General features: G+C 49.2%; 9 protein-coding genes across 9 annotated transcripts; 4 read left to right on the forward strand and 5 right to left on the reverse strand.

Annotated features, from left to right (window-relative positions):
* Positions 1–1,719: 1,719 nt before the first annotated feature.
* Positions 1,720–3,480, forward strand: CTRU02_211251 (reverse transcriptase domain protein; the record flags this gene model as incomplete). Its single annotated transcript, XM_070205594.1, has 2 exons — positions 1,720–2,214; positions 2,293–3,480. The coding sequence occupies 2 exons, from the start codon at positions 1,720–1,722 to the stop codon at positions 3,478–3,480; spliced, it is 1,683 nt and encodes a 560-aa protein (XP_070060837.1).
* A 115-nt stretch (positions 3,481–3,595) lies between these two features.
* On the reverse strand, positions 3,596–3,778 carry CTRU02_211252 (uncharacterized protein; the record flags this gene model as incomplete). Its single annotated transcript, XM_036720277.2, has 1 exon — positions 3,596–3,778. One exon carries the CDS (start codon positions 3,776–3,778, stop codon positions 3,596–3,598), a length of 183 nt encoding a protein of 60 aa, XP_036588020.2.
* An 84-nt stretch (positions 3,779–3,862) lies between these two features.
* CTRU02_211253 (uncharacterized protein) lies at positions 3,863–4,164 on the reverse strand (the record flags this gene model as incomplete). Its single annotated transcript, XM_070205595.1, has 2 exons — positions 3,863–3,882; positions 3,939–4,164. 2 exons carry the CDS (start codon positions 4,162–4,164, stop codon positions 3,863–3,865), a joined length of 246 nt encoding a protein of 81 aa, XP_070060838.1.
* A 2,905-nt stretch (positions 4,165–7,069) lies between these two features.
* Positions 7,070–7,246, forward strand: CTRU02_211254 (uncharacterized protein; the record flags this gene model as incomplete). Its single annotated transcript, XM_036720278.1, has 1 exon — positions 7,070–7,246. The coding sequence occupies one exon, from the start codon at positions 7,070–7,072 to the stop codon at positions 7,244–7,246; it is 177 nt and encodes a 58-aa protein (XP_036588021.1).
* Positions 7,247–12,087: 4,841 nt separating this feature from the next.
* CTRU02_211255 (major facilitator superfamily transporter) lies at positions 12,088–13,521 on the reverse strand (the record flags this gene model as incomplete). The annotated part of the gene is made up of 3 exons (XM_070205596.1): positions 12,088–12,406; positions 12,460–13,176; positions 13,367–13,521. 3 exons carry the CDS (start codon positions 13,519–13,521, stop codon positions 12,088–12,090), a joined length of 1,191 nt encoding a protein of 396 aa, XP_070060839.1.
* A 1,293-nt stretch (positions 13,522–14,814) lies between these two features.
* CTRU02_211256 (FAD binding domain-containing protein) lies at positions 14,815–16,536 on the reverse strand (the record flags this gene model as incomplete). The annotated part of the gene is made up of 1 exon (XM_036720280.1): positions 14,815–16,536. The coding sequence occupies one exon, from the start codon at positions 16,534–16,536 to the stop codon at positions 14,815–14,817; it is 1,722 nt and encodes a 573-aa protein (XP_036588023.1).
* A 1,079-nt stretch (positions 16,537–17,615) lies between these two features.
* CTRU02_211257 (Zn-dependent hydrolase of the beta-lactamase) lies at positions 17,616–18,491 on the reverse strand (the record flags this gene model as incomplete). Its single annotated transcript, XM_036720281.1, has 1 exon — positions 17,616–18,491. The coding sequence occupies one exon, from the start codon at positions 18,489–18,491 to the stop codon at positions 17,616–17,618; it is 876 nt and encodes a 291-aa protein (XP_036588024.1).
* Positions 18,492–19,967: 1,476 nt separating this feature from the next.
* Positions 19,968–21,289, forward strand: CTRU02_211258 (actin filament organization protein app1; the record flags this gene model as incomplete). Its single annotated transcript, XM_036720282.2, has 3 exons — positions 19,968–20,598; positions 20,645–21,044; positions 21,091–21,289. 3 exons carry the CDS (start codon positions 19,968–19,970, stop codon positions 21,287–21,289), a joined length of 1,230 nt encoding a protein of 409 aa, XP_036588025.2.
* A 756-nt stretch (positions 21,290–22,045) lies between these two features.
* On the forward strand, positions 22,046–23,608 carry CTRU02_211259 (ribosomal protein L32; the record flags this gene model as incomplete). Its single annotated transcript, XM_036720283.1, has 1 exon — positions 22,046–23,608. One exon carries the CDS (start codon positions 22,046–22,048, stop codon positions 23,606–23,608), a length of 1,563 nt encoding a protein of 520 aa, XP_036588026.1.
* Positions 23,609–23,755: the final 147 nt, after the last annotated feature.

The raw sequence follows: 23,755 nt of genomic DNA on the forward strand, positions 1-23,755 counted from the left end.
GCAGTCCAGACAAGGTCCCTATGTAGCGCAACGACGCCCACGACACAACGACACGAGCATGTACAAGTCCAAATACAGCTCAACGGAAGAACAGCTACCGCCATGATCGACAGCGGAGCCCAAGGAAACTTCATATCACCAAGAACGGTGAATGAAAGAAAGATAACCTGGAAAAGAAAAGCAGCCGAAGACTGCTACGAACTCAGCACCGTTGAAGGAGAACAAGTCCAGTACGGCGGAGGACGCATTGCTATGGAGACAGCGCAACTCCCTTTGCAGATCCATGGCCGGAATGAGCGACTGAACTTCGATATTACGGAGATAAGAGACAAGTACGATGTCATCCTTGGAAGACCATGGTTATACGACAGTAACCCACGGATAGATTGGAGAACAGGCCAACTCCATTGGGACCAGGATTCAGTCACTGAGAAGCAACCACGGAACGGTGCCTCAAACGAACCTCTCAAGACTCCTGAAGCGAAGAGATTTCTAGCATACCTACGGATAAAGGATGCAAACGCCAGGACGTTATCAGCAACAGACATCGGCAAGGAAGACCGACTTCTGTCTATCCCAGAAGAATACCGGCAATACCAGAAGCTATTCGCCGAAGAACTCGAGACCGGACTCCCGGAACACAGCAACTACGACCACGAGATACCCCTTAAGGAAGGGAAGGAGCCAAAGCTAGAAGCAATCTACGGACTCAACCAGAAAGAAATAGAAGCACTCGACGCTTACCTTAAAGAAAATCTACAGAAGGGATACATCAGACCCTCTACATCACCAGCGGGATACCCAATCCTGTTCGTACCAAAAAAGAACGGCAAACTACGACTCTGCGTCGACTACCGGAAACTCAACGACATTACGATCAAGAACTGCTACCTACTACCGCTCATCTCCGAACTACGAGACCTGTTGCACGGAGCACAGTGGTTTACAGCACTCGACCTAAAAGGAGCCTATAACCTGATCCGGATGAAATCAGGTGAAGAATGGAAGACAGCGTTTCGAACACGCCGAGGACATTACGAGTACCTTGTGATGCCCTTCGGACTCACCAACGCACCCGCGACATTCCAGACGATGATCAACCACGTCTTACGAGAATTTCTAGATGTGTTCGTCGTAGTTTACCTCGACGACATCCTAATCTTCTCCAAGACTCTGGAAGACTACAAAAAACACGTACACTAAGTACTGCGGAAACTGCAAGACGCCAAACTCCTAGTGGAACCCGAGAAGAGCAAGTTTCACGCCAAAGAAGTCGAATTCCTAGGTTTTACGATAGCCCCAGGAATCCTCAAAATATCCAAAGACAAAATCGCAGCAGTACGAGACTGGCCTACACCACAGAACGTTAAGGACGTACAATCCTTTATTGGATATGTGAACTACTACCGACGGTTCCTAGAAGGGTACTCAGACAAAAACGACCCTCTCACGAGACTCTCGAAGAAAGATGTTCCCTGGCAATGGGAAGAAGAACAAGAACAAGCCTTCAACGAGATCAAACAACAAGTCACATCGGAACCAATACTTATTATACTAAACCCCGAGAAACCATTCGAAGTCGAGACCGACTCCTCAGACTACGCTATAGGAGGACAACTAGGCTAACGAGACGACGAAGGACGACTACACCCTTGCGCCTTCTTCTTACGCAAGTTACACGGCCCAGAACTCAACTACCAGATACACGACAAGGAACTTATGGCAATTATCGAGGCATTCAAAGAATGGAGACCGCAACTCTCAGGAACCAAGTACGAGGTCAAAGTATACACCGACCACAAGAACCTCGCACACTTCACCACATCGAAAGATCTCAACAAACGACAAATTCGATGGTCCGAATTCTTGTCAGAATTCAATTTCAGAATCATCTACCGGAAGGGCAAGGAGAACGGCAGGGCCGACGCCCTCAGCCGACGACCGGACCACGAGGTCCAGGTACCTGAGGAAACCCGAGTTATCCTCAAAACAGACAAAAACGGAGACCTTGTGCCAGCAGCCAGACTCTTAATGATGGCCAGAAGAGACAGTACCAGCACGCCTGGAAGGATGTCTCCTGAAGCCATTAGGGAGATACACTCCGCACCCGCACATGGTCACCAAGGCGTAACCAAAACGTGGAAACGCATCCGTCAACACTACGACAAAACGGCTACACGACAAGAAGTATCTTTAGCGATTAAGGACTATGAGGTTTGCGTAAAAAGCAAACCCAGCCGACATCAGCCTTATGGAAAGATACAGCCGCTCCCAGTGCCGCAAACCGCATAGGAATCCATCTCGCTGGACTTCGTCACTAAGTTACCTAAGTCCCGAGAACCGATGACCAACGTCCACTACGACAGTATCCTCATCATCGTCGACAGACTCACAAAGTACTCATACTTCATTCCGTACATGGAGTCAAGCACTGCAGAAGACCTCGCCTACAAGTTTCTGCAGGTGATCGTAAGCCAACACGGAATGCCGAAGGAAATCGTATCCGACAGAGACAAGCTGTTCACTTCCAAGTTTTGGAGATCCCTGATCTCGCAGCTAGGATCTGACCACAAGATGTCCACCGCTTTCCATCCGCAAACCGATGGCCAGACAGAACGAATCAATCAGATCATGGAAACCTACCTACGCTGCTACGTCAACTATCAGCAAAACAACTGGGTCCAACTGCTACCTATGGCCCAGTTCGCCTACAACAGCGCAGTAGGAGAAAGTACAAAAGAATCACTATTCTACTTGAACTACGGATTCAACCCGACAGCCTATGGACAACCCCGACAAGGCCCAACAGCTCTGAAAGCTGTGGCAGATATCAACAAACTTAAGGAAATCCAACGAGATCTTCCTAGAGACCTTGAATTTATACGCGAACGCATGCGCAAATACGCTAACAAGACAAGAGTTAAGGGACCAACTCTGAAGGAGGGGGATAGCGCATACCTTCTCCGCCGGAACATCAAAACAAAACGACCAAGCGATAAGTTAGACTTCAAGAAACTTAGACCCTTCGAAATCACGAAGAAGGTATCCAACGTCAACTTCAAACTCGCACTACCAGACACTATGAAGTGTCATCCAGTTTTTCATATTTCACTTCTCGAGCCAGCACCAAAAGGATCACGAACTATGGACCACATCGAAGTCGACCCGGAACAGGACTACGAGGTCGAAAGGATCCTCGATCACATCGATCAGCACGATGATATAGAAATACAATACCTAATCAAGTGGAAAAACTACGGACACGAAGAAAACACATGGGAACCCGCATCAAACTTGGAGCACGCACAAGAGGAACTTCAAGAATACTGGACGCAATGGGAAACACGACAGCACGCCAAAGTCATGCAAAGACCAACACACAACCCTCGCGTCAGAAACCCTCAACCCAAGTTTCGACCAACCAAGAAACCCCAGGGCAACAAAACGTTTCTTCGCCTAGGAACACCTAGCCCTGAGTAGCCGAGGAACCTCTAACACTCCCCGCACCCGCGCCATCCACCAGAGGACCTAAACCCACAAACTCGTCACCAAAACCAAAAAGGGACCAAGGAGGATCATTCCCGAGACCCACTGCCTAGAGGTCACTAACGACGAACCTCTCGTAAGCATCCAAGGCAGGTAGGACTTCGTCGTCCGCCAGGACGCCATCCTCCCTGTCAACCTCCTGCATACCACGCTCAAAAACTTCGGTCTGCCGCTCCCGAACCATCTTACGGACCGTCCGAATCCGTTTCAGACGACCCGCAGCATCCGCCATTTGAACTTGCAAACGAGCAAACTCTTGATGAAGCGCGAATAGCTCCTCACCCGCTTTCTCTTCTTTCTCATCCCACTCCTTTTGCTAAGAGTTCAACTTCTGAACTAGAAGCAAACATTAGCAACCCCCAGAACAGCGAAAACACAAAAACACGACTTACGAGTAGACGCCACGAGGACGCCGTCACAAGGTTTCTTCGCCTCGATGCAAGTCCTACAGCGTGTAGACTTCTCGCCAAAACGACACGGGACCTTTGCACGGAAACAACGAGTGCAAGGCATGTCGCTAGCAATCGATCGGGACTCCACGTATTCAATAAGCGCAGCTCTCTCACGATCTTTTATCACAGTCAAGTACGACTTTGTCTTTCGAACGCGACCTGACATGGTGTCGGCATCATGAAAAACAAAGGAAGCAAATTTGTAGATCCCCAACCTGGGACCAACGACCTACCTATACTCAGGTCTCGAGGACAAGACCTTTAAGAGGGGAGCTGATGTTACGACCCGACAGTTAACAGACCACTGACGACGACCCCGCAGGGGCTCAGCGGTTATAGGGACGGCCGTCAGCCGTTACGTCGTAACAACCCCCACGGAACGGAAGAACTAGGATACAGGTCACGTGACGATAAGCAGGACCGACGGACGATAAGCGGTCCTGGGACAGGACCGACGGTGCCAAGGGCGGTCCGAAAAACATCAACAACAGCGAGAACGAAATTTTTGAAAATCGGAGCAAAAACGGCCCCAAATACGCGTGCTCGCGGCCACAGAGCCCCCTTCGATGCAATGCCATCCTCGGCCTTGATTCTACGTCCCAAAGGGGCCCAAGATGGCCGCAGAGCACGCCCCGACTACAATGAAAAACTTGAGAGCAAGCCGCAAAATACGACATATCAATAGACAACACTGTTACCACCACCACAGGCGAGCCACAAGCCGCTACACGAAGCACTAAGACTGCGCCCAAACAATCAACTTCAACACAACAGCCGCCGACAGGTTTTGGGTTACCTGTCACCCCCGACAAAGTTTGCAACGTCCCACAACGACGAAGATGAGTCCGACAGAACAGTATCACCTTCCGCACGGAGAAAGCACCAGGCATTAGGCATGCTACGATCGATGCCATACAATACTACAGACTACAGACAGACTGGTCCCCTGTCGCCCCTTTTGCGAAGAAGGATTGGTGTCCCTTCAACGCGCGACAATGTCTGCGGAATCTGTGCGGGAGCTCTCATACCCAGTAATCGAACATGTCGGAGTCAGTGGAGCATTATGCTTCGTGGAAGACCCTTGGGCCAATGTGGTGGAGGGCAATAGTGGTCAACAGGCAAGAAACAAGAGGCCACATAGGAACCCGGCAGGAGGCAACAAAGAATTTACAGATGCAACTGAGAAAACGGCACATACAAGTCCGGGAGGATACGGACAAAACAAAGAGACAAAGCTGAGCGCTGGGGGGAGACTGTAGGTACAAAGAACCAGATACGGTGCTACCAGCACCAACTGAACCGAAGCAGGAGGACGCAAAACAAGCATTCTAGAGAGCAACACAAAAGCGAGAAAGCAGACAGGAGAGCAACACACTTCTTCAACAGAGGGCATAAACACACAGAATAGAGAACATAGTGGGGAGCTTGGGGATAGCTGGCCCTGATGCAACATCAGGGCGAAGTGGGGCGTCGCTGTTCATTGTCGACGCTTCGGCTACCTGCCAAACCCCGCTTTCCGGGCATAGCTGCTGGCATAAGAGCGGCTTCATAACCGAGTAGGAATAAATCAATCAATCAATCAACCAAGGGCGGTCCATGGCGATGGACCGACGTCCTGGGTGTCGGTCCCCCAGGATCAGGAAGTGTTCAGCATGGAACCAGACTTGTATATAGTTGGGACTCGAGTCCTCTCGAGTCCTACCTTTCCTAGTTCTTCAGCAATCAACTTCGTGATTACCCTAACCGGTACTTTCAGCTATACCTAAGTGACGACTACTCTACGACTCTTGTTGAGGCCTTGACTGATCACCAAGACCTTTGAAGATCTACGATCTATTCGACCAGGACCACGGAACGACTGTTACTACTCTCAATCCCTGGCTTACTGTTAACACAAACCCACTGTCAGTTAGCTGGCCGTAACACCGGGCTCCGCGTAGCAGCCAGTCCCGGGCCCGGGCCCGGGAAGACCAGATGCCGGATATCTATCTGAAGGTTAATAAGTAGTCGGTCTATATACAGGAAACCGGAGATTCCTTCTATACGCCCGGCTCGGAACTAACAGTTGATAAGGCTATGGTCCGGTTTACGGGCCGGTCTCTTGAAACAACAACTATACCGACAAAACCAACCCCAACCGGCTTCAAGATCTGGATTCTTGCCCAATCGGGCTACTGCCTCCGGTGGCTATAGCACGTACACGGGCAGGGCCCGTACAGGCTAGTTCCGCAAGTCCAGCCGGCGCCAGGTAATAAAGCCGGAATTCTAATACTAACATAGCAGGTTGTAACAACGCTAGTTACCCTACTTCCGGCTTCTATATACCATATATTCCTTGACAACCTCTTCGCTTCCGTACGGCTTTTCGGGGCTCTTCGGAAGCAACAGATCGGTACCTCCGGTACGTGCCGGAAGAATAGCGGGATACATCAACATCTCGTTGCCGAAAAAGAGACCGAAGGCCGGGATATCCCATAGGGTCAAGTACATAATATCCCCTCGTTAGATAGCATAGTATATTATTATAATCTTCTAGCTATAGAATTCCCTATATTAATCTATTTCTATAGGTTAACTAGTTTACATAGAAAGATAACGCTCTTATACTCTTCCTAACAACCGTCTTCCGAGACGGCGAAGAAGTTATACGAAGCCGGCGCCGGCTAGCCGGGGATACTATAGCTAAACAGGCCGCCCGTGAGGTCTTCAGACCCGACGTCCGGAAAGACCTCCTAGTGCCTACGGCGATTGACGCTTATAACCATAATATAAACGGCGTTGATATAAGTGACTAAATAAGGTCTTATTATTAATACGGGCGTCCTATTCGTCGAGGGGGCTAGCAGTCAATTGCTTAGAATTTCCTCCTAGAAGTAATAGTTATAAATAGTTTCTTTTTATAGCTTTAGGGAAATCCCAGCTAGCAAACAGTTAAAAGCCAGTATCAATAGCGTTAACTGCTTACAGCCCAGCTAATTCAACGCTTTAGGCCATTAGCAGGAGCTCGTAAGAGATCCCGTTCTAGGCAGGCTACAGATAAGAGGAATACCTTAATTCCATAGCAACAACATATGAAGGGATCAAGAAGGGTAAATTCGCCTTACGCCTATTATAGCAGTAGGCCTGCAGTACAGGCTTTAAACAAGATATCTAGGAATAGCCTCACCCATCGCCCACAACAGCGGAAGAAGACTCGGAAGGGCTGCTTAGATTGCGATATTCCGTTATATATCGATAGAGATTGCTAGTACCTTTGGCATACCCAAAAACTATAGTAAATAGATATACTTTGAACCTTAGTATATGATTCGATGAAAGTTATGGGCATAGCAGCCCTGATTGGTTTTACCCCTCCCTTGGCGAAAATGGGGTCCATTCGCGGTTGATGGGATAACCGTCGTGGATCAAGTAAATTACATATTTACTGGGCTTATTTCGACCTGCATTACTCACGATGTGCTACTCGTCCAGGTGGGGCCCGAGATTAAGAGAAATCGGAACATGTTCGAGTTTATTCTGGAGACGTGAATCTCTTGGCAATCCTGGACTCAGCACACGACGACAAGACGCAATACCCAAGCTACGTCCTTCATGACTTTTTCAAACAAAGCAGTCCGCAATCCGATTGCTCGAATGGCTAAACTGAAGCCTTCAGCTTCACAACGGGAGTTTTTCTCTGGAAATAGCTATCCTGGCAATCAGAAGACAGCGAAAGATGAATAGTAAAAGCCCAAAGGCTCGTAAAGAAAAGAAAAGAAGTAACAAAAAAAAAACCCCCATTAAAAACTCATAGGCCAGTTACAACGAGAACTAATGGCTCCGGCTTACCGTTCTGTCGAGGTTCCCTTTCAGGGTGGTCATTTTCTTCTGTGTAACACAGGAGGGGTCGTGGGAAATAGTGGGGCCAACTGCAATACTGCTCCGAGGGATGGCTTATATTCAGCCAATTAAAATATACCGGGGAACCTCCGGATGGCTCACATGGAGGTATAGTCACGGGCGCCTTTTGATTGGACATCAAGCTGCGGAGACCAAGCATGGTTGGAGAAGCTGATAAGCTACAGGGATATCTCACCTTATTATATTGCCGCGTATGGATACGGTTGGGGCTCTCTTCCTCAAGAAACATTATCTTCTGGGCGATTTCCCAGGGATGGAAGAAGTAGAGGTAAGCTGCAAGTACTATTTAGGGATCGCGTGCATTTAACCAATCGGAATGCACTGGAGAACCTCCAGACTGGTTGAATAGAGCAACAGTCACTGGCGCACTTTGATTGGGCTGTCCAAGCGGGCCCATGCTGCAGGCAAATCTGATCTCATCTCGATGTTGCGTGGAAAACTTGGTACCCTAGAAAAGGTGCACCTATGAGCATTGTGCCCGTCTCCCTTGTCTTCGACAAGGATAAAAACTTGGACCTTATTAGTGACCCAATTTGTGGTTTCTGGGCAATTTTATTCCCTCGGTCCTGGCTGAAGTGAACCCAGCTTACTCAGCAATACCCAACAGTTTGATATCTGTCACATTTCAATATACTCTATATGCCCCGAGACGGAAGTAGACAGTCACACAGTGCGTGTGATGTCAGTGCTAAGACAAACTACCTTAGGTAGGTACCATACCTATCTTATCCCTTCGACTGTCACAAGAGGCCATTTCTGCCAAGGGAGGGGTAAAGCCATTCAGTGCTCCTATGTCTACCGGTTTTGTTAGAAATGTAACTGGATTTAGGGTACAGGTGTTCTTTATAACTTCAAAACGTATCAGAGGTACCATCAATCTCGTCGACACAGAGCGCTGTGTCATAATACTGAGATCAATGTAGGGAAAATAGCAAACTGCTGATGTACCAGATGTAATGGGGGTTGAAAGTAGCCGTTAAAGTGGAGATTCTAGCCTTGGCAGGTAGGGTGCTGGCTGGCCTCCTTTTTTTGCCAATGGCGGCATAAAACTGTTTAGAGCTCATACATCTATTGGTTTTGTTAACTTGTGCTCTTGGTTTTTGAAGACGTTTATACGTCACAATCTTCTAGTACGAGAACAAGTACTCGCAGCTTCTTACAATATCTATATTATTTAGCAGAAGATAATGTGTATTTTTATACTAAGGTAAAACATAGTGATAAAAGAGGTCTTAACAGTGGGAACCTGAGGGCTTGGAAAAAATGGCATTTGTCAGCACTGCATAGAGCTGGCAGTGCAGCGTCTGTGAAAGGAGATGATGAGGTCGTGGCACAGGGGTAAGGTTTTTCTGGGGCACTTATGTCGCTCGCCCATCACAGAGCACATGAATCAAAAGCGCAGAGGAATCATGCATATCAAAGGCTGTCTCAACCATCAAAGTCCGAAATTCCCCTAATTTATAAATAATATATGTAGTCTTGTAGTCAGTGGATCATTGTGGTTGCGACTAGTCGGTATTTGTTTCCCCTCATTATCCGTAGCGTTGCAATAAAGTCAAAAACAGCTTTGGCTTTTGAACCAATTTGGCATGACTGTGGCTTTGGGTGTAACGGGCTATGCCCGGAAGTAAGCGTGGGCTGGACCCCACGCCGGCGAACGGGCCACGGAGGCGGGACTCGGAGCGTATCTGCCAACACTGACCGCTTTTCGCACACAAACCGCGAAATGTCCGCGAAAATACCGCAAATACAACCTCTTCTCCTTAAGTTTAGATTTTTATAGTAGAAGCACTCCAGGTTTGAACTTTAGGCACAGCTCTTTACACTGGGATTGGTAATAGCACAATGGCTCTTGAATACATTACAGAACTGACTGTCAAGAGATTAGGCTGGGGCAAGCAGTGGCTTGTTCATGCTCACATAGGCCACCAATCTGTGTTTTCCAGTATCTCAAGGCTCGGAGTCAACATTATAATTCTGTCTCGTACTATGTTACAAGACTGAGCCGTTGACTTGATTGTTTGGTTTCAGTGGGGAAACGCGAGGTGAGGTCTAGGTAAAATGGTTTTTGCCGTGGGTTTGAATGGGTTTGGGGTAGCCTAGGTTAGTGCAACATGGCTCACATGGACATGAAACACAGAGCGGCAAAGAAAATAGACGAGTTGGAATGAATCACGCTGATCAGTAAAGGAGCAGTTGGTGCTTAAACGGTGAGAGAAACGTTAGACACTGAAAGACGCAAGAAGTGGGTTCCGGAGGTAAAGGAAAGCGAGTTGGCAAAGGTTGATGCGCGATGGAAAGGGACGATCTCGATCCATCGCATCACTTTCAAGTCATTTTAAGGAAAAGTAAATGATAAATGAATCTGTAGCTGGAGTGGCTTGAGTGTCTCTGCGAATGGCGTATGAATGTCTGCGCTGATGGGCTGGCAAAAGCGGTCCTCTGCCGATCATGCAGCAGCGGCTAAACTTGCCCTGCTTGCAACAATACCCCACCGTCTGCTTAAACGCCTTTTGGAATGTCGAACGAGAGCACAATCATAAACAGTATGCTTCGCAAGTAGGATCATTAGTCTCAACGACCATCGCTAAACTCAGTCTTACATCATTTTCCATCATGCTGACTACAGAAAGCTTTGTGAAAAATGCGGATGCATTAAACATTTCTGCCCTTCGAAGATCAAGTGCAGTGGAGAAGACATGATTCCAAGATTGTTGCTGGCTTCTCCCAAACAACTCAGCACCAAGGCCGCTGAACTGACATCCTCCTTCACTCATCACCTAACATTGATACTGTGTTTGAATTATATATCCCCGATGGCAACGAATCGTCAATCATCAGCTCTTCCAATTCCTGTTTCCACCTCACGTTTTCGCAATGATGCGACACCCAACAATGATTTCCAACAGATGAAGGCAATTCATACAGCAGCTCTCAACTGCGAGTCGGTGAAGCATCATGAGACGCTCAGATACGTTATCCTCAATGAATTGATGGAACTTGAACGAGAGTCAAGAAAGCAGCGAGCTAGAGATACACTCAGGAAATGGCTATAGTGTTTATACGTTGGCTGAGTGCTGCGCTGGTACGCCATCAGATAGGTTTATATGCTTCCTGGAAACAACCTACTGAATTTCAATCGATCTCTACGTGACTCTCTTTTCATCCAAAAGATGCATATGTTGAGGTGTATCCCTCGGTGTGAAGCCATCATACTCGCGGCTTCACTTAAAAGAAGTCTCGAGTCCTCTTGACGGATTAAGCAAGTCTTGTTCTTCCAAGGGAAAGAATTTCGAATATGAAGAGCATTTAGAAAAGACGCGAAATTCAACAACGCACTGGTTGTAGGACATTGACGAAGAAGCTCTGGAGAAGAGGCTTACGGGCTTAGGGCTACCAAAAACAAGCGGAGAACAGGTTGATTACATACATAGACAGACTGTCCAATATTTGTTTGAAAGACTTATAGAGATTAACCACTGCTTCAATACATAAAAAAGAAATCTTCCTCACAGAGCTGCCCGTTGACGATACCAAAAAAAAAAAAAAAGAAAAATAACATGGAAGACTCCTGGGTCGCAGGAAAATAAGTTTTATACATGTCTACGACTAGGCACGCTGCTAGGAACGAGTCCCCTAAACCGATATCCCATCATAAAATATAGAGTATGACCTGTCAGGTGCCATGTCAGCATAACATTATCCCTACAAGTCCTCCAACAGTACCTGAATCTTGAATTGCTGGGAGAAGTAATCGATCAATGAGATCTCCAGATGGCAGATGGAGTGATCAAAATTGCAATAGCTATCGAACAAAATACAACCGATTCAGTTCAGTGTCTGTAACGATGCAAATCTTTATTTTGGGATTCTCTTTATGCCTTGATTAAAAATGCAAATAACACGTCATCCAGCTCCGCAGATGCATCTGCGCCTTCGACCCCAGAGTTAAACAAAACCTTTACTGGAAATCTTTCTTCCCTTGAAATCAAGGAATTGATGATTTGTCGTCATGAAAATCACAATGATGTCCCTCACAATCTAGCGTTGGAAGTCGATTGAACCCATGGATTTGAGAGTCAACACCTGATTCGTATAAGTGTCACTGCTGACCTGTCTCATTCTCTGCCTAAAACGAAACAGGGAGAGATTTATGCTCCGAGAAGTAGCTTTTTCAAAGTGCTGCTGCTCATGCAAGAGCATATTTGCTCTTTGATCGGATGACATGGCCATAACGATGAAACAAGAATGGAGTGATGGCTAGAAGCGCTGCCACACCGGCAATCAGGGAGCCTCCCCCGCCAATGCCAAGAGCGCTGAACATTTGTCTAGTGAAAAGAGGAGCCGCGGCACTGCTGCTACACCGCGCAATTGTGTTGGCGGCGTTGACAGAAGCGGCGTAGTCTGCGTAGGCGTCGACTATGTAATTCAGGTTGGCGAAGAAGATGAGCATGAGACAGGTAGCGAGTAAGGTACCACCAATGGTTGGCACGATCCAATGTACCGAGCTAATTGGCAATTAGTTCTGTTGGTTGGGTTCTCGTAAAATACCTAGACTTACTTGTATTGGGCACTCCAGCTGAGCCAGAACATGAAAATGGGGAAGCCTACGCCCCCAATCATGGCAAGAATCATTCGGTCTTCCGGCAGCAGGGCCTTTCCTGAATTTGCCTTCTGTCTCCTTCGCTTGGTATCCGCGAATATGATGAAGACGCCCATGACCCCGCCAACGGCCTGTCCGAGAATTGGAATCTGTGATACGCCAGGGTTCCATCCTCTCATGTCCTGGAAAACGATGGGATATATGGTGAACAGCATGAACTGTAAGGTGAAAATAACAGCGGAATAAAGACAGCAGAAGAAAGAAATTGGGTCAAACAGGAGAACCCAGGGCCGTGTAAGGGATATCTTGTAGATTTGAAGCAGCTTTGGTCTAGAAGCCTCACTTTCGGACTGGATGTTGTGGCCATCATGGCGGTAACCTTGATGGCGAGCCCGCTTTGCTTTATGTGCTAGAACCGTGGATCCGTGCGTTTCGGGAACCATAAGGAGAGGCAGAATGCTGAACGCTCCAAGCCAGAGGCAGACATACATGCCCCAGCGCCAGTTCAGCTTCAGCTGAAGGAACCCAGAGATGACCGACCCAGCGGCTGGGCCAATCCAGGCTGCGCAGCTGAAGATGGCCATGGCATTGCCACGATCAACTATGTCCCACAGGTCCGAGATAACACCAGGTGCCGTGACAGCAGGCCCAGCGACGAAGGAACCAGCGAGGAACCTGCCTACCAACAAGCCACCGAAACTCCGCGGCCAGGCAGTCAAGAATGTAAACCCAAGGTAGGCAAGGAATGTAATGTATAAAATACATTGACGACCGCAAAACTCGGACAGTGGGGCAAACAGTAATGGTCCTGCGCAGGATCCCAGGAGGAATTATCGAGATAAAAACGACGATGACGGTTATGTACCACTTTCTGGCAGGAGACCAATTTCTGGGATTCTCAACATCTGAAGGCCTGAAGTCGACGAAGACGTCCCTGTTAATTTCGGGCTTCCGATTAACTTCCGACTCAGCGCTTGGCTTAAGCTTTATTTTTGAAAAGATCTGCTTAATCGAGTTCATGATGGCGTTCTTTATCCGTTGAAGACAGAGACTTGTGATGTAAGTTGACATGCTAGTTGAAACTTAATGAGGTTTTGCAAACTACATTTATACAGTTGAACAAACTCAAAGTTCCTCCAAATGATCAACTTTCTAATGATAATGATAATGATGAGACGTCATGAATGAATTGCGAGGAGGTGTTCATCTTCCAATACGTCCTTTTCCCTTCTATGCAGCCATATCTTAGTGTCGTGAAAAGAATTTTTTTTTTCCGCGTCGATCTGACGTAAAAGTGCACTCCAAATTTCCAGGTGCATCTAGAGTTATTTTAGTGTTTGAGACGTAAATCGCAGCCCATACTACAAAGCCTGCCTGTGTGCCTACATGAAGCCGGAGGTATGTCCGCTCTAGCTTCAATTACTCATAATGATAACACTAAGTATGATTTGTGTTACAACCAACCAGTTGCGAGCTTGCCGTTGTAGCTAGATAGTGCAGAAAAGGAGGTCAAAACCATAGATCTATCACAAGAGATTTCCAAATACTGCTTACGGGCACGGGCTGCTGAAGGACCAAGACGGAGACGAAATTTCAAACAAGTACATTGGGCCCGAGAGATTTAGGGCTAGTTTACCTCCTCCGTCTTTTCAAGTCCTTCACTTAGGCCTCATTGTCTCCTGGCGTCATCTTTTCCGGATTTGATGGGTCTGGCAAGAGAGAAATCACGATTCCCCGAGTTACGACTCGTCGTGATCGACGTCTATGAGGCCCCTCCCGAAGTAGAAGCAGCTGCATTGATGGGGTCACTTTCTCATGCTGTTGTGGGGCTCGTAATTCAAGATGCGGAAGATGTCACTCTCTTTCCTTTTAGAGGCATGCTGGGTCCTAGGCCTGGATATCCTCTAGGTCGCCTCAACAAGTGATGGTACACAAACCAGGAGCCGCAGGTGATTGCTGGAATGCAAAACTTGCCCTTCGATTCAGTCAGAGTCTAAAGCTCTGCTGGAATCTTATTTCGCAGCAAAAAAGCTGGAGCGTTTGACACTGAGCTGGACACAGAACGAAATTGTCCATGAACTGGAACTCTTACGTCAGATCCAGTCCTTCGACCCACACACAATTGACATTTAAAGATGTCATGATCGTTCCCTTCGAAGTTGAAAAACATTCCATACTGAGTGACATAAAATTGGAAAATTTCACAAGCTCTGAAACCCTCGCCGAAATATGTGTGAGTTACAACTCATGTCTGTCTGGCTTGATCGACTACAACAAGCAGTTTGCTAATCGCCCAAAACTTCTATTGCCAGATTATCGTCGGGTTACAGTAGTGGCCCTTGTTACAGCAAAAGGGTTTGCCGTAAATATGCCATCGGGATCAGCCTTGGCTCTTATCTTTCCCAGTCTTTCATACTTCTCCTTGTCTTCGTAGTAGCACTTCCAAACTTTCTCATCAGCCATGTTCCAATCTCCCCAGGAGCCCCAGAGAACCCTTCTGTCCTGCTTACTGAATGGGCTCTGGGGTCCGTTCATAATGCTGTCGTTCTTTGCCTGCCACTCCAGGGCGTACTTCTTGGACTTCTCGTCCGGTTCATGGAAACAATCCAGGGTCTGGACAACAGAGCTGTCCCTCCAGCTGTACGACGTGCCGTTGTCCTTGTTCAGGTTGAACCGTGATTTGTTGCCTCCGTAGCACTGCACTTGCACTGCCAACTTACACCTGAGAAAGCGCTCAAAGTCTGTCTCTCCCGGGTTGCCTTCCAGGAACTTATCTTGGCTGTAGATGAGATCAATACGATCTACAACGGCCTTGACCCAGCCGTCCTTTTGAAGAGTTGTAGACTTGGTTGCATACGTGCGCTTGACGTAAGGGAGATCAAACTCGCGGGCCTTGGGGAAGATCCATTGGGCTGTCATGTCGGACATGGGCATGTCGAACTCATTGAACTGAAGCGACTCGTTTTCCAACAGCCCCTTTAGTTGTCGGAAATTGTTGAACCAGGCATCGACCTTGGCGTCGTACTTGTCCTCCTTGCTCGTAGGACACCACTGTGCATACAGAATGACAGATGCAGGGAACTTGCCGTTTAGGAACTTCAAGAACTTGTCCTCGAGTACCTTCCTAATGTGCTCCTGCACGCGATCCCATACGCTCGCATCATTTAGCTCCTTGAACAGTGCTGTGATTGGGAACTCTGTACTTAGGACGCTGACGCAAATATCGAAGCCACGGGGGAAATTGGGGTCATCGGCCATTTTAGCAATGGCGGTGAGAAGCTTCTCGAGAACCTCTCGAGTATATATCCAGAGTGCCTTGATGCCGTGGGGTCCCTTAAAGCCGTTGGGGCCAGCAACGGTTCCGAGGTAGCTCTTGGCCTTGTAAACCTCGACGATGAAGTGAGTGATTATCCCAAAGTTGCCAGGGCTGCCGCCAAGAATACCGTAGAATAGATCCGGGTCGTTTTCCTTGGTTTTGTCCCGGATGACGCCGTCATGGCAAACCAGGCGAATCGTCCTGATGTGATCACCGAAAAGACCAAAGCTGCGGCCTAATTGCCCGTAACCGCCAGTTTGGCCATGTCCACCCACGCCCACAAATGCGCACTGTCCTGTGGGAACGAAGAGCTTGTTGTGCTTGAGGTAGTTGTTGAGTTCCATCATGGTGGTGCTGACACCCACGTATACAAGGGCACGGTCTTCGGCGATCGGCTCTTTGGGCTTCAGGATCATGAGGTCCTTGTAGGTGTTTGACAGATCCAGCTGGATGTTGTTACCGCTGGTGGATGAGGCGCCGCTGTACTGGTGACCGCCGCTCTTGACGGCCACAGCAACTTTGTTGTCCCTAGCCCAGTTGACAGCCTTGACAACATCATTGTCATGTTTAGGCCGGACGATAAGATTGGGGTTCATGTCGTGCTCCTTTTGGTAAGATGAGGTGGCATATTGGCGGTTGAAGAACGCGTAGTCTTGCTGCTCGTCCTCGTCACCAACTCTGGAATACTGCATTCCCTCGAAACCTTGAATTCTTGCCATTGTGTAATAATTGTGAAGCTTGCTTGTGAGTAAAGCCGAAATTGTTGTCCATCAAAAACAAATTAGAAAGAGGGAAAACTGGCAAACTTATATACAACAATGCACGTGTAGCGGAACAGGTCGTGAGGAAGGATGTGGGACATACTATTCAGCTGTGCCGCTTCATGTGTTCGGGCGTCCTTGTATCACCAAAGAAAGTGGTGTAAGCTATAATAGCGGCTGGTTTACTTGCGTGGCAGACATGCGGTGGTCAGCGGACATTCTTCTTAGCCTCGCTTTTGGTCGTAGACATCCCCTTCCATTAGCATCATCACCTATTGCTCCCGAATTCGGTGACTCCTTCACGTGCGGTATATGGAACGAGACTGACAGTCTTCACAAATATCTCTAAATGGAAACACCGAGGCAACCATTATTTGCACTGTAGCTTGAGGCTTGCGTAGGAAATGTCAGCTCTACACAATCATGTCGGGGCTGATACAGCTGACCTGAAACATGCTCCCAGAACGGTAGTGCGCTGGGAGCTTACCCCACAGCATACAGCGACTCAATACAAGAGCTTTCTTGCCATGCAGCCAGCCACCTGCGCTGTCGGGGAATGTTTGGAGGCTTTCAGCGTGTTCACATGCTGAGAACTAGTGGTATCTTACACGAATGCAGCCACAGGACCAAAAAAGGCCAGTTCTTTGAAAAATATGCCACTTCAACTGCCTTAATGTTCACGCCACGTGGTTGAGACAGAGAAACTATTTGCGTGGATTGTCGGAGAATAAATGGTTTTTAGTCGACATTTCCAGAAGTGAGCTAGAGTTTGGGTTCAGGTCTATAATTCAACAGCCACGACTAACCATTACGTATCATGACCAATAATATCAAACATTGCATTGTAGGAATGCCGTGAGACAAACTGTTGAGAGTTCATCAACGCATTCATCAGCCAGCCAAATTCACTGTATTCATCACAGTAATTCAGGCATCGATTTGAGCCTAGTTGGTACCAAAACCTTATTACATTTCAGAAGGTTGACTTTCCTAGCCATTCCCATTGCCATGAAGGTTGATACTTTTATTTATAGGTCTTAAAAGATCTTTGATGGGACTCCGGGCTCCAGCCAGTGCACTTTGTCGGAAACACCCTCCTCCTCAAGGACCTTTCTCAGTTGGTCCTCATTCTCGGTGAAGTGAGCCCAGGATTCATAGTGCATCGGCACCAGAATATCGGCACCAATCTCACGGAAAAGCCTTGCTGCTTGCTTTCCGTCCATGGTGATCTGCAAGGGAGGACCTGACACAGCAATCCTCACATTTCCGACGTTGAGTACCGCAGCCAATATGTGAAACTTCTTGCGAATCTTCTTGAGCTCTTCGAGGTAAATGGTGTCCCCGGATATGTAAATGGCATTGGGCAAGCCATTAGTCTTGCCAAAGTTGGCCGTGCGCACGATGAAGCCTGTCACTTCTCCGCCTGGGAGGTGCTCACATGGCGTGCCGGTTATACTGAACTGCTTCCCGTTGACTGTCAGCTGCACGGTTTCCCAGGGCTTTATAGCTTGGACGCCGGGTCGAGGGGCGAGCTTGCGGGTTCCGTCGGGAGTGGTTATGACCCTTCGGCCATCAAGAAGGCGACGGCCTACTTCGTCGAGGTTATCAGGATGATCTTCATGGCTGAGTAGGACGGCATCAATGACAGGAAGCTGGTTGAGTTCTAGAGCTGGGCCTGCGGTGTTTGTCAAGATTGCTATTCCAATGTCCCATTTGGTCCCAGCAGGTGCAAAGGTAGGATCTGTCAGAAAGTTAACCCCATCTATGTTGAAGATGGCGGTGGCGGTAGTAATGTGGGTGATGGTAAGCGAGCTTTTGTAGCTGCCCGTAAAAGACTCTTCCCCATTGCGATTGGCTAATTCCGCAGCAACAGAGCAAGCTGCCAGGGGCAAGAGAACAGTATTGAAACGCATATTCGCTATCTTAATTGGATGTTGTGCCGCGAAAAAGATGAGAACTAACACGAAGCACAGAAAGCAAGCCTTGATTTATAGGATTTTCGAGTATACACTTCTACATCGCCAAGATTGAAGCTGAGATTTGAAGGTGATGGGGATGCAACTGTCATTGGAAGACAAATAAGTTATGCAAGGGACTTAATCATCAATGTTGAGGTTCCGGAAAGAGTTGCTTCATGTAGGTAAGACGGATCACTGCATAGCAATAGGCTATCATTGTAATCAGATAGAAAGGGCGTTGAGCTGCGAAGGCGTGCGAATGAGGCTTGCTTGCGAAGGCGGTTATAAGTTAAATAGCGGGAGAGGCCCTTGAAAGGAGGTCAAATCCTTCAAGAGTTGATGCTGACAAGAAGCTGAGATAGAGACCTCAATATGAGAAAGCGGGAAAGGAATGATTGCATTCTTGTGAAGGCTATGTAGTAAACAGTAAGATCAACCCAGCCACAAGCAAATGTCTCTGTGGCTCAGTTGGAAGAGCGTTGGTCTCATATTACCTAATAAATATGACTCGGACACAAGTCAGAGATATCCAAAGGTCGCAAGTTCGAGCCTTGCCAGGGACATTATTTTTGCACGTCGTCTTGTTTTTTTTTTTGCCGTGATTTTGTCTTAATGGTCGCTCATCTTCTTTATTGTGGTATATGCGGCTGCAGAAATACTGGCGCAACTTTAGAGTTAAGTTTTGTCAGTAAGCGTAAGTTTCCAACACAATGACAGATCTGATGAATGAAGCCAATTGCGAAAAGAGTTACCGGGCATTTTCCTAAGCTAACAGGGGACAAGGTACTAGGTAGGTGCCCCCCGGGCAGTCTCCCGCCCCCGCCTACGTAGTAGTCTACCGTCTGCCTGCGACCTCCACCCCTCCACCCCTCCATCTCTCCTACGCCTCCGACACACCTTCGCCTGCAGCAGATTTGACCATCGTCATCGCCCGTCACCCTGTTCAGGTCACAAGGGACCAGGGTGGGCATGGTGGGCTACCTCAGCCAAGACGCTCCACGACCGGTTCGTCAACGGCCTTCTGATGCTGTCCTGTCACAGCTCGCCCTAAACCATGTCACGGGCGCATACCACGCAGTTAACGCCGCCAGCCCGTTAGCTAGGTCTGACATATTGCATCGTTGTGGTTTGCGCGCGCCGTCTTAAATAACTTCGGATCTGGCTGAGACACGACACCAACTCGGAGAGCCTACCCCCAGCAGCCTGCCTTGACCCATCTGGCCCTCCCCTTCACAAGTCCAATCCTCCAGGAACAGTTCCTATCGACTCTCCCCTCTTCAGCCTTGAGCCCGTCAGCCTACCAACCATTTCGTCGCCAAGGCACCAGTGAGACCGAAATCTAGTCACACATCGACGGTTAATCCAAGTGACCGCTCCAGAGGCGAATATCAAAAGCAGGCATAAATACCGTTTGTTGCAGCAACTGCAAAAATGGGCGAGCAAGACGACTCGAGAGCCGCCGCATCTTTCGCAGACGAAATGCAGAAACGAACCCGCAAAGAGCGTCGTTTTGACGACATTGAAGCTGAGCTTCCCAACCCCCGAGTCCCGACTCTACAGTCGGCATTTGTGACCGCCAGCGGCCTGCTGTCGCATCTCGGCAGCTACAACCCGTGGGGCAAGCCCGTGACCGAAGACGATATTGTCTGGCTGCTCGACAATACCGCGTATAAGCCTTCTCGCCTTGGCAGCTGGCAGGCCGAGTTTGTCGCTGCCGTTTTTGAGAGGGAGCCCAAGTGCAAGGTCGTAGATATCGTACAGGGCATCGCGCACAAGCTAGGAATCGCCGACGATGCGGAGGAGTTGAATACAATCGAGGAGAGGATACTGCCGTTCCTCTGGGATGTGCAGCCGTCGCGACATCTTCGGGTTGTGAACCAGAAGAAGGAGCTTAAGCTGGGCCCATCTGCATCGAACGGCATCACCACCGACACGATCAAAATCCACGATCAGCCGTCTGGATCGCTGGTTACGTCCAGCGCTATGGTTCCGGAGGGCACAACGGGTTTGCTCAAGATGCAGACATTCTTTGCGGCGCCTGAGGGCTGGGCCATCATTTCTGGTAGGTACTTGTCTACTCGCTAGCGGATATGTGCTAACAGATACAGATGTTGACGACACTATTAAGCTGACACAAACGAGCGACCCTATTGGCATTTTACGTGAGACGTTTGTTAATGAGCCGACACCTATCGAGGGCATGCCGGAGCTATACAGGAACATCGAGGCGCTGTTGCCCAAAGAATCACCGTGGTTCTATCTCTCAGCATCGCCGTACAACCTCTACCCGTTCCTCAGGGAGTTCCGCGACAGGTACTATCCTCCAGGCACCATCATCCTGCGGGACTCGAGTTGGAAGACGGTTGCCGGTCTGCTGTCAGCACTAACTTTGGCGACCGAGGAGTACAAGGTGGACCGCATGAGAAAGGTCCACACATGGCTGCCGAAGCGAAAGATGATACTCATCGGCGACTCGACGCAATCTGACCCCGAGGCATACGGTAATATGTAAGCAACGCTAAACCATGTTGAAGATCCCGGCTAACGTTTGTAGCTACCGTGAGTTCAAGGGTTGGGTTAAGCTTATCCTCATCCGCAAAGTCACCGACATTGCGGCAGTCGGCATTTCGGCCAAGAATGAACCAGAGCGGTTTGAAAAGGCGTTCAAACACATCCCCAGGGACGACTGGTTCGTGTTCGAAAACCCCGTCGACTGTAACAAGATCATCCGCGACACCATCGCTCAGGGCTAGGCTTGCTGTCGGGAAGTCTGGACATTATTCATTGAGGAGTTTGGCGCGGAGGACTTTGTTTTTTGAGGATTGAACGAATGAATAGCAAACGAACCCGTGATGACATCAAGTCTCAACAGAAGCTATGTAACGAACATAATTCCACTGCATACCTTATAGAAAATTCCCATATGCCCCTAGAGTCAAATGTGCGACGACAAAAGATGTGCTAATTGAAAGCGAGCCGTGAGAATGTGGAGATGACTACCGTCCGCAGCAGACTCATCGGCGGCGCCGCTGTAAGCACCGCCTCACCGAGCCTCAACGACGAGCAGCGCATTTCCCCAACCCAGTCTCCCCCAAATCCCTCGCCGTAACGAAGCCATGTCGATTGGCTCTCCCCATCCGTGCAGCCTAAGGCGGACTGCGAGGCGACAAGCCTTTACTGCGTTTTGGCCTCGGATTCCGGGTTGGTTGCCTGTGTGACTCATTCGGCGGCTGCCTCAATACCCATTTGGCGCAGCCTTACACCAAGAGAGTGAAGCCTAAAGGGCTGGCTTTGAGACAATTGATAAACCATGCCTTGATTCCCAGATCTTTCGGATTCAATTCACACTTGTATATTCTCAATCAAACTACTGGTCTAGCCCCGTAAAAAGATCCCCAGGTGCTGGCACCACCGACCACGACCTCACTGTATTTTACCACCTCCACCACTACAACCACCTGAATTCAATCAATCAATAGCGACAACAGCAATCAGGATACCCCATAATAATGGCGACCAGCAGCACCCTAACGCTTACGGTCCAGCTACCCCCCAACCAGTACCATTCATCCGCCAAAACCCTCCTCGGACTCCCTCGCGAACTTCGCAATCAGATCTACAATGCCGTCCTCGTCACACCACCAAAGTATTCTCTGAGCCACAAATCAGAATGCCATTTCCGTCACAACCACACCCGCACCAGCATCGAGCCTGCCGCGTACATGGTGCTGGATTCCAATGTCGAAATCTCAGGCCCGAGGCTGAATTCATGGATTGAACCAGTACAATGCCAATGCGCCAAGCGACCCGGCCTGAACTTGCTGCTGGCAAGTCGGCAGATTCACCGCGAGGCCGCACCTCTGTTTTGGCAGAAGAACGAGTTTGTCTTCATCACCCCTGACGAATTCACAAATTGCGTCGGCTCGAGGTTGAGACAAGAGTACCGCGCCCTCCTCAGGAACGTAAACATCGCCTCCCTGGAGGCTTGGAACATGGACGTCAAGACAACGCGCAACGTCCTCACGGACGAATACATGCCCCCCACCCCGCGCTGGCACCAGTTCTGGGGCGTCATGAAGCAGTGCAAGGGGATGAGGCGTCTGGCCGTCCGGCCCGAGGTGCTACGCAAGTGCACCAACGACGTGGCCAGGCTGCGCACCTTGCTCCCCGAGCTCCGGAAGCTGGAGATGACTTTTATAGGCAAGTACAAGGACAGGACGGCCGCCTACGCGAGGGACTACGTGAACATCAGGAGCAGCCCGGAGGTCCAGCGACACATCATGTTTGTGAGGGCCGCGCAGGAGGTCGACTTGGAAGCCTTCAAACCCACTGCGCAGGCGTGTAAGGAGCTCTACAGGAACTTCACCACCAACTTTTGCGTCCACGTGGACAGGGTCGTCAAGGAGAGGTTTCTCGGATGCTGGGACATGGAGAATGTGGATCTGCACGGGGGCAGTGTGCTCGCGTCGCTCAACGATTCATGCCCCGAGTACGACGTCGAGCTGCCTACGGGCCAGACGGTGAAGATCTGCTTCGAGGGAGTCCCGCAGAGCAAGGAGACGCGAATCAGGATCGGGAGAGAGAAGATGATTCGGGATTCGAAGTTGAGGAGGATGGGCAAGCCGAATCCCGGCGAGGAAAAGGCATTGGCGGAGGGCCGGAGGAGACGAGAGGAGAAGAAGGAGGAGGCCGTTTTGGAGGAGGCGAGGGAGAGGGAACGCGAGCTGGAGACGAGAAGGCGAAAGGAGGATGACAGGAGGGACGCCGAAAGAAAGGAGCGCGAGCTTGAAAGGGAGGAGCTTGCGAGGGCTGCGGAGCTCGCTAGGGAGGAGAGGAAGGCCGGTAGGAAGAGGGCAGGGAGAATCATCGTCGAGACCGATGGCCCGAAGGTAGAGACGGAGGACGTTGTGCCGCCGGAGCCGGTGAAGATGACGGAGTTCAAGAAGGAGAAGGCGAAGAAGAACGAGAAAAAGGGGAAGGGGAAGAAGGGGATGGGTAGGAGGAAGGGTGTGAGCGAGATCGAAGATGATTGGGAGGTTGATCGCCACTTTGACTCGTGGCTAGATTACTGAGAGAGATGAGGGTGTGTTTTCGAAGGACCAAGGACGACGGAATGATTGTCATGACTAGATACCCGTACGAGTTAGTGTATGATTATACATCGGCATCTTTCAACGATGGACTCCAAGGTCGTGATGAGTCTCGACTTGATTGATACC

The sequence above is a fragment of the Colletotrichum truncatum genome (genome assembly GCF_014235925.2).
Source record: "Colletotrichum truncatum strain CMES1059 chromosome Unknown Contig_0007, whole genome shotgun sequence".
In the NCBI taxonomy this organism is placed as follows: Eukaryota; Fungi; Ascomycota; class Sordariomycetes; order Glomerellales; family Glomerellaceae; genus Colletotrichum; species Colletotrichum truncatum.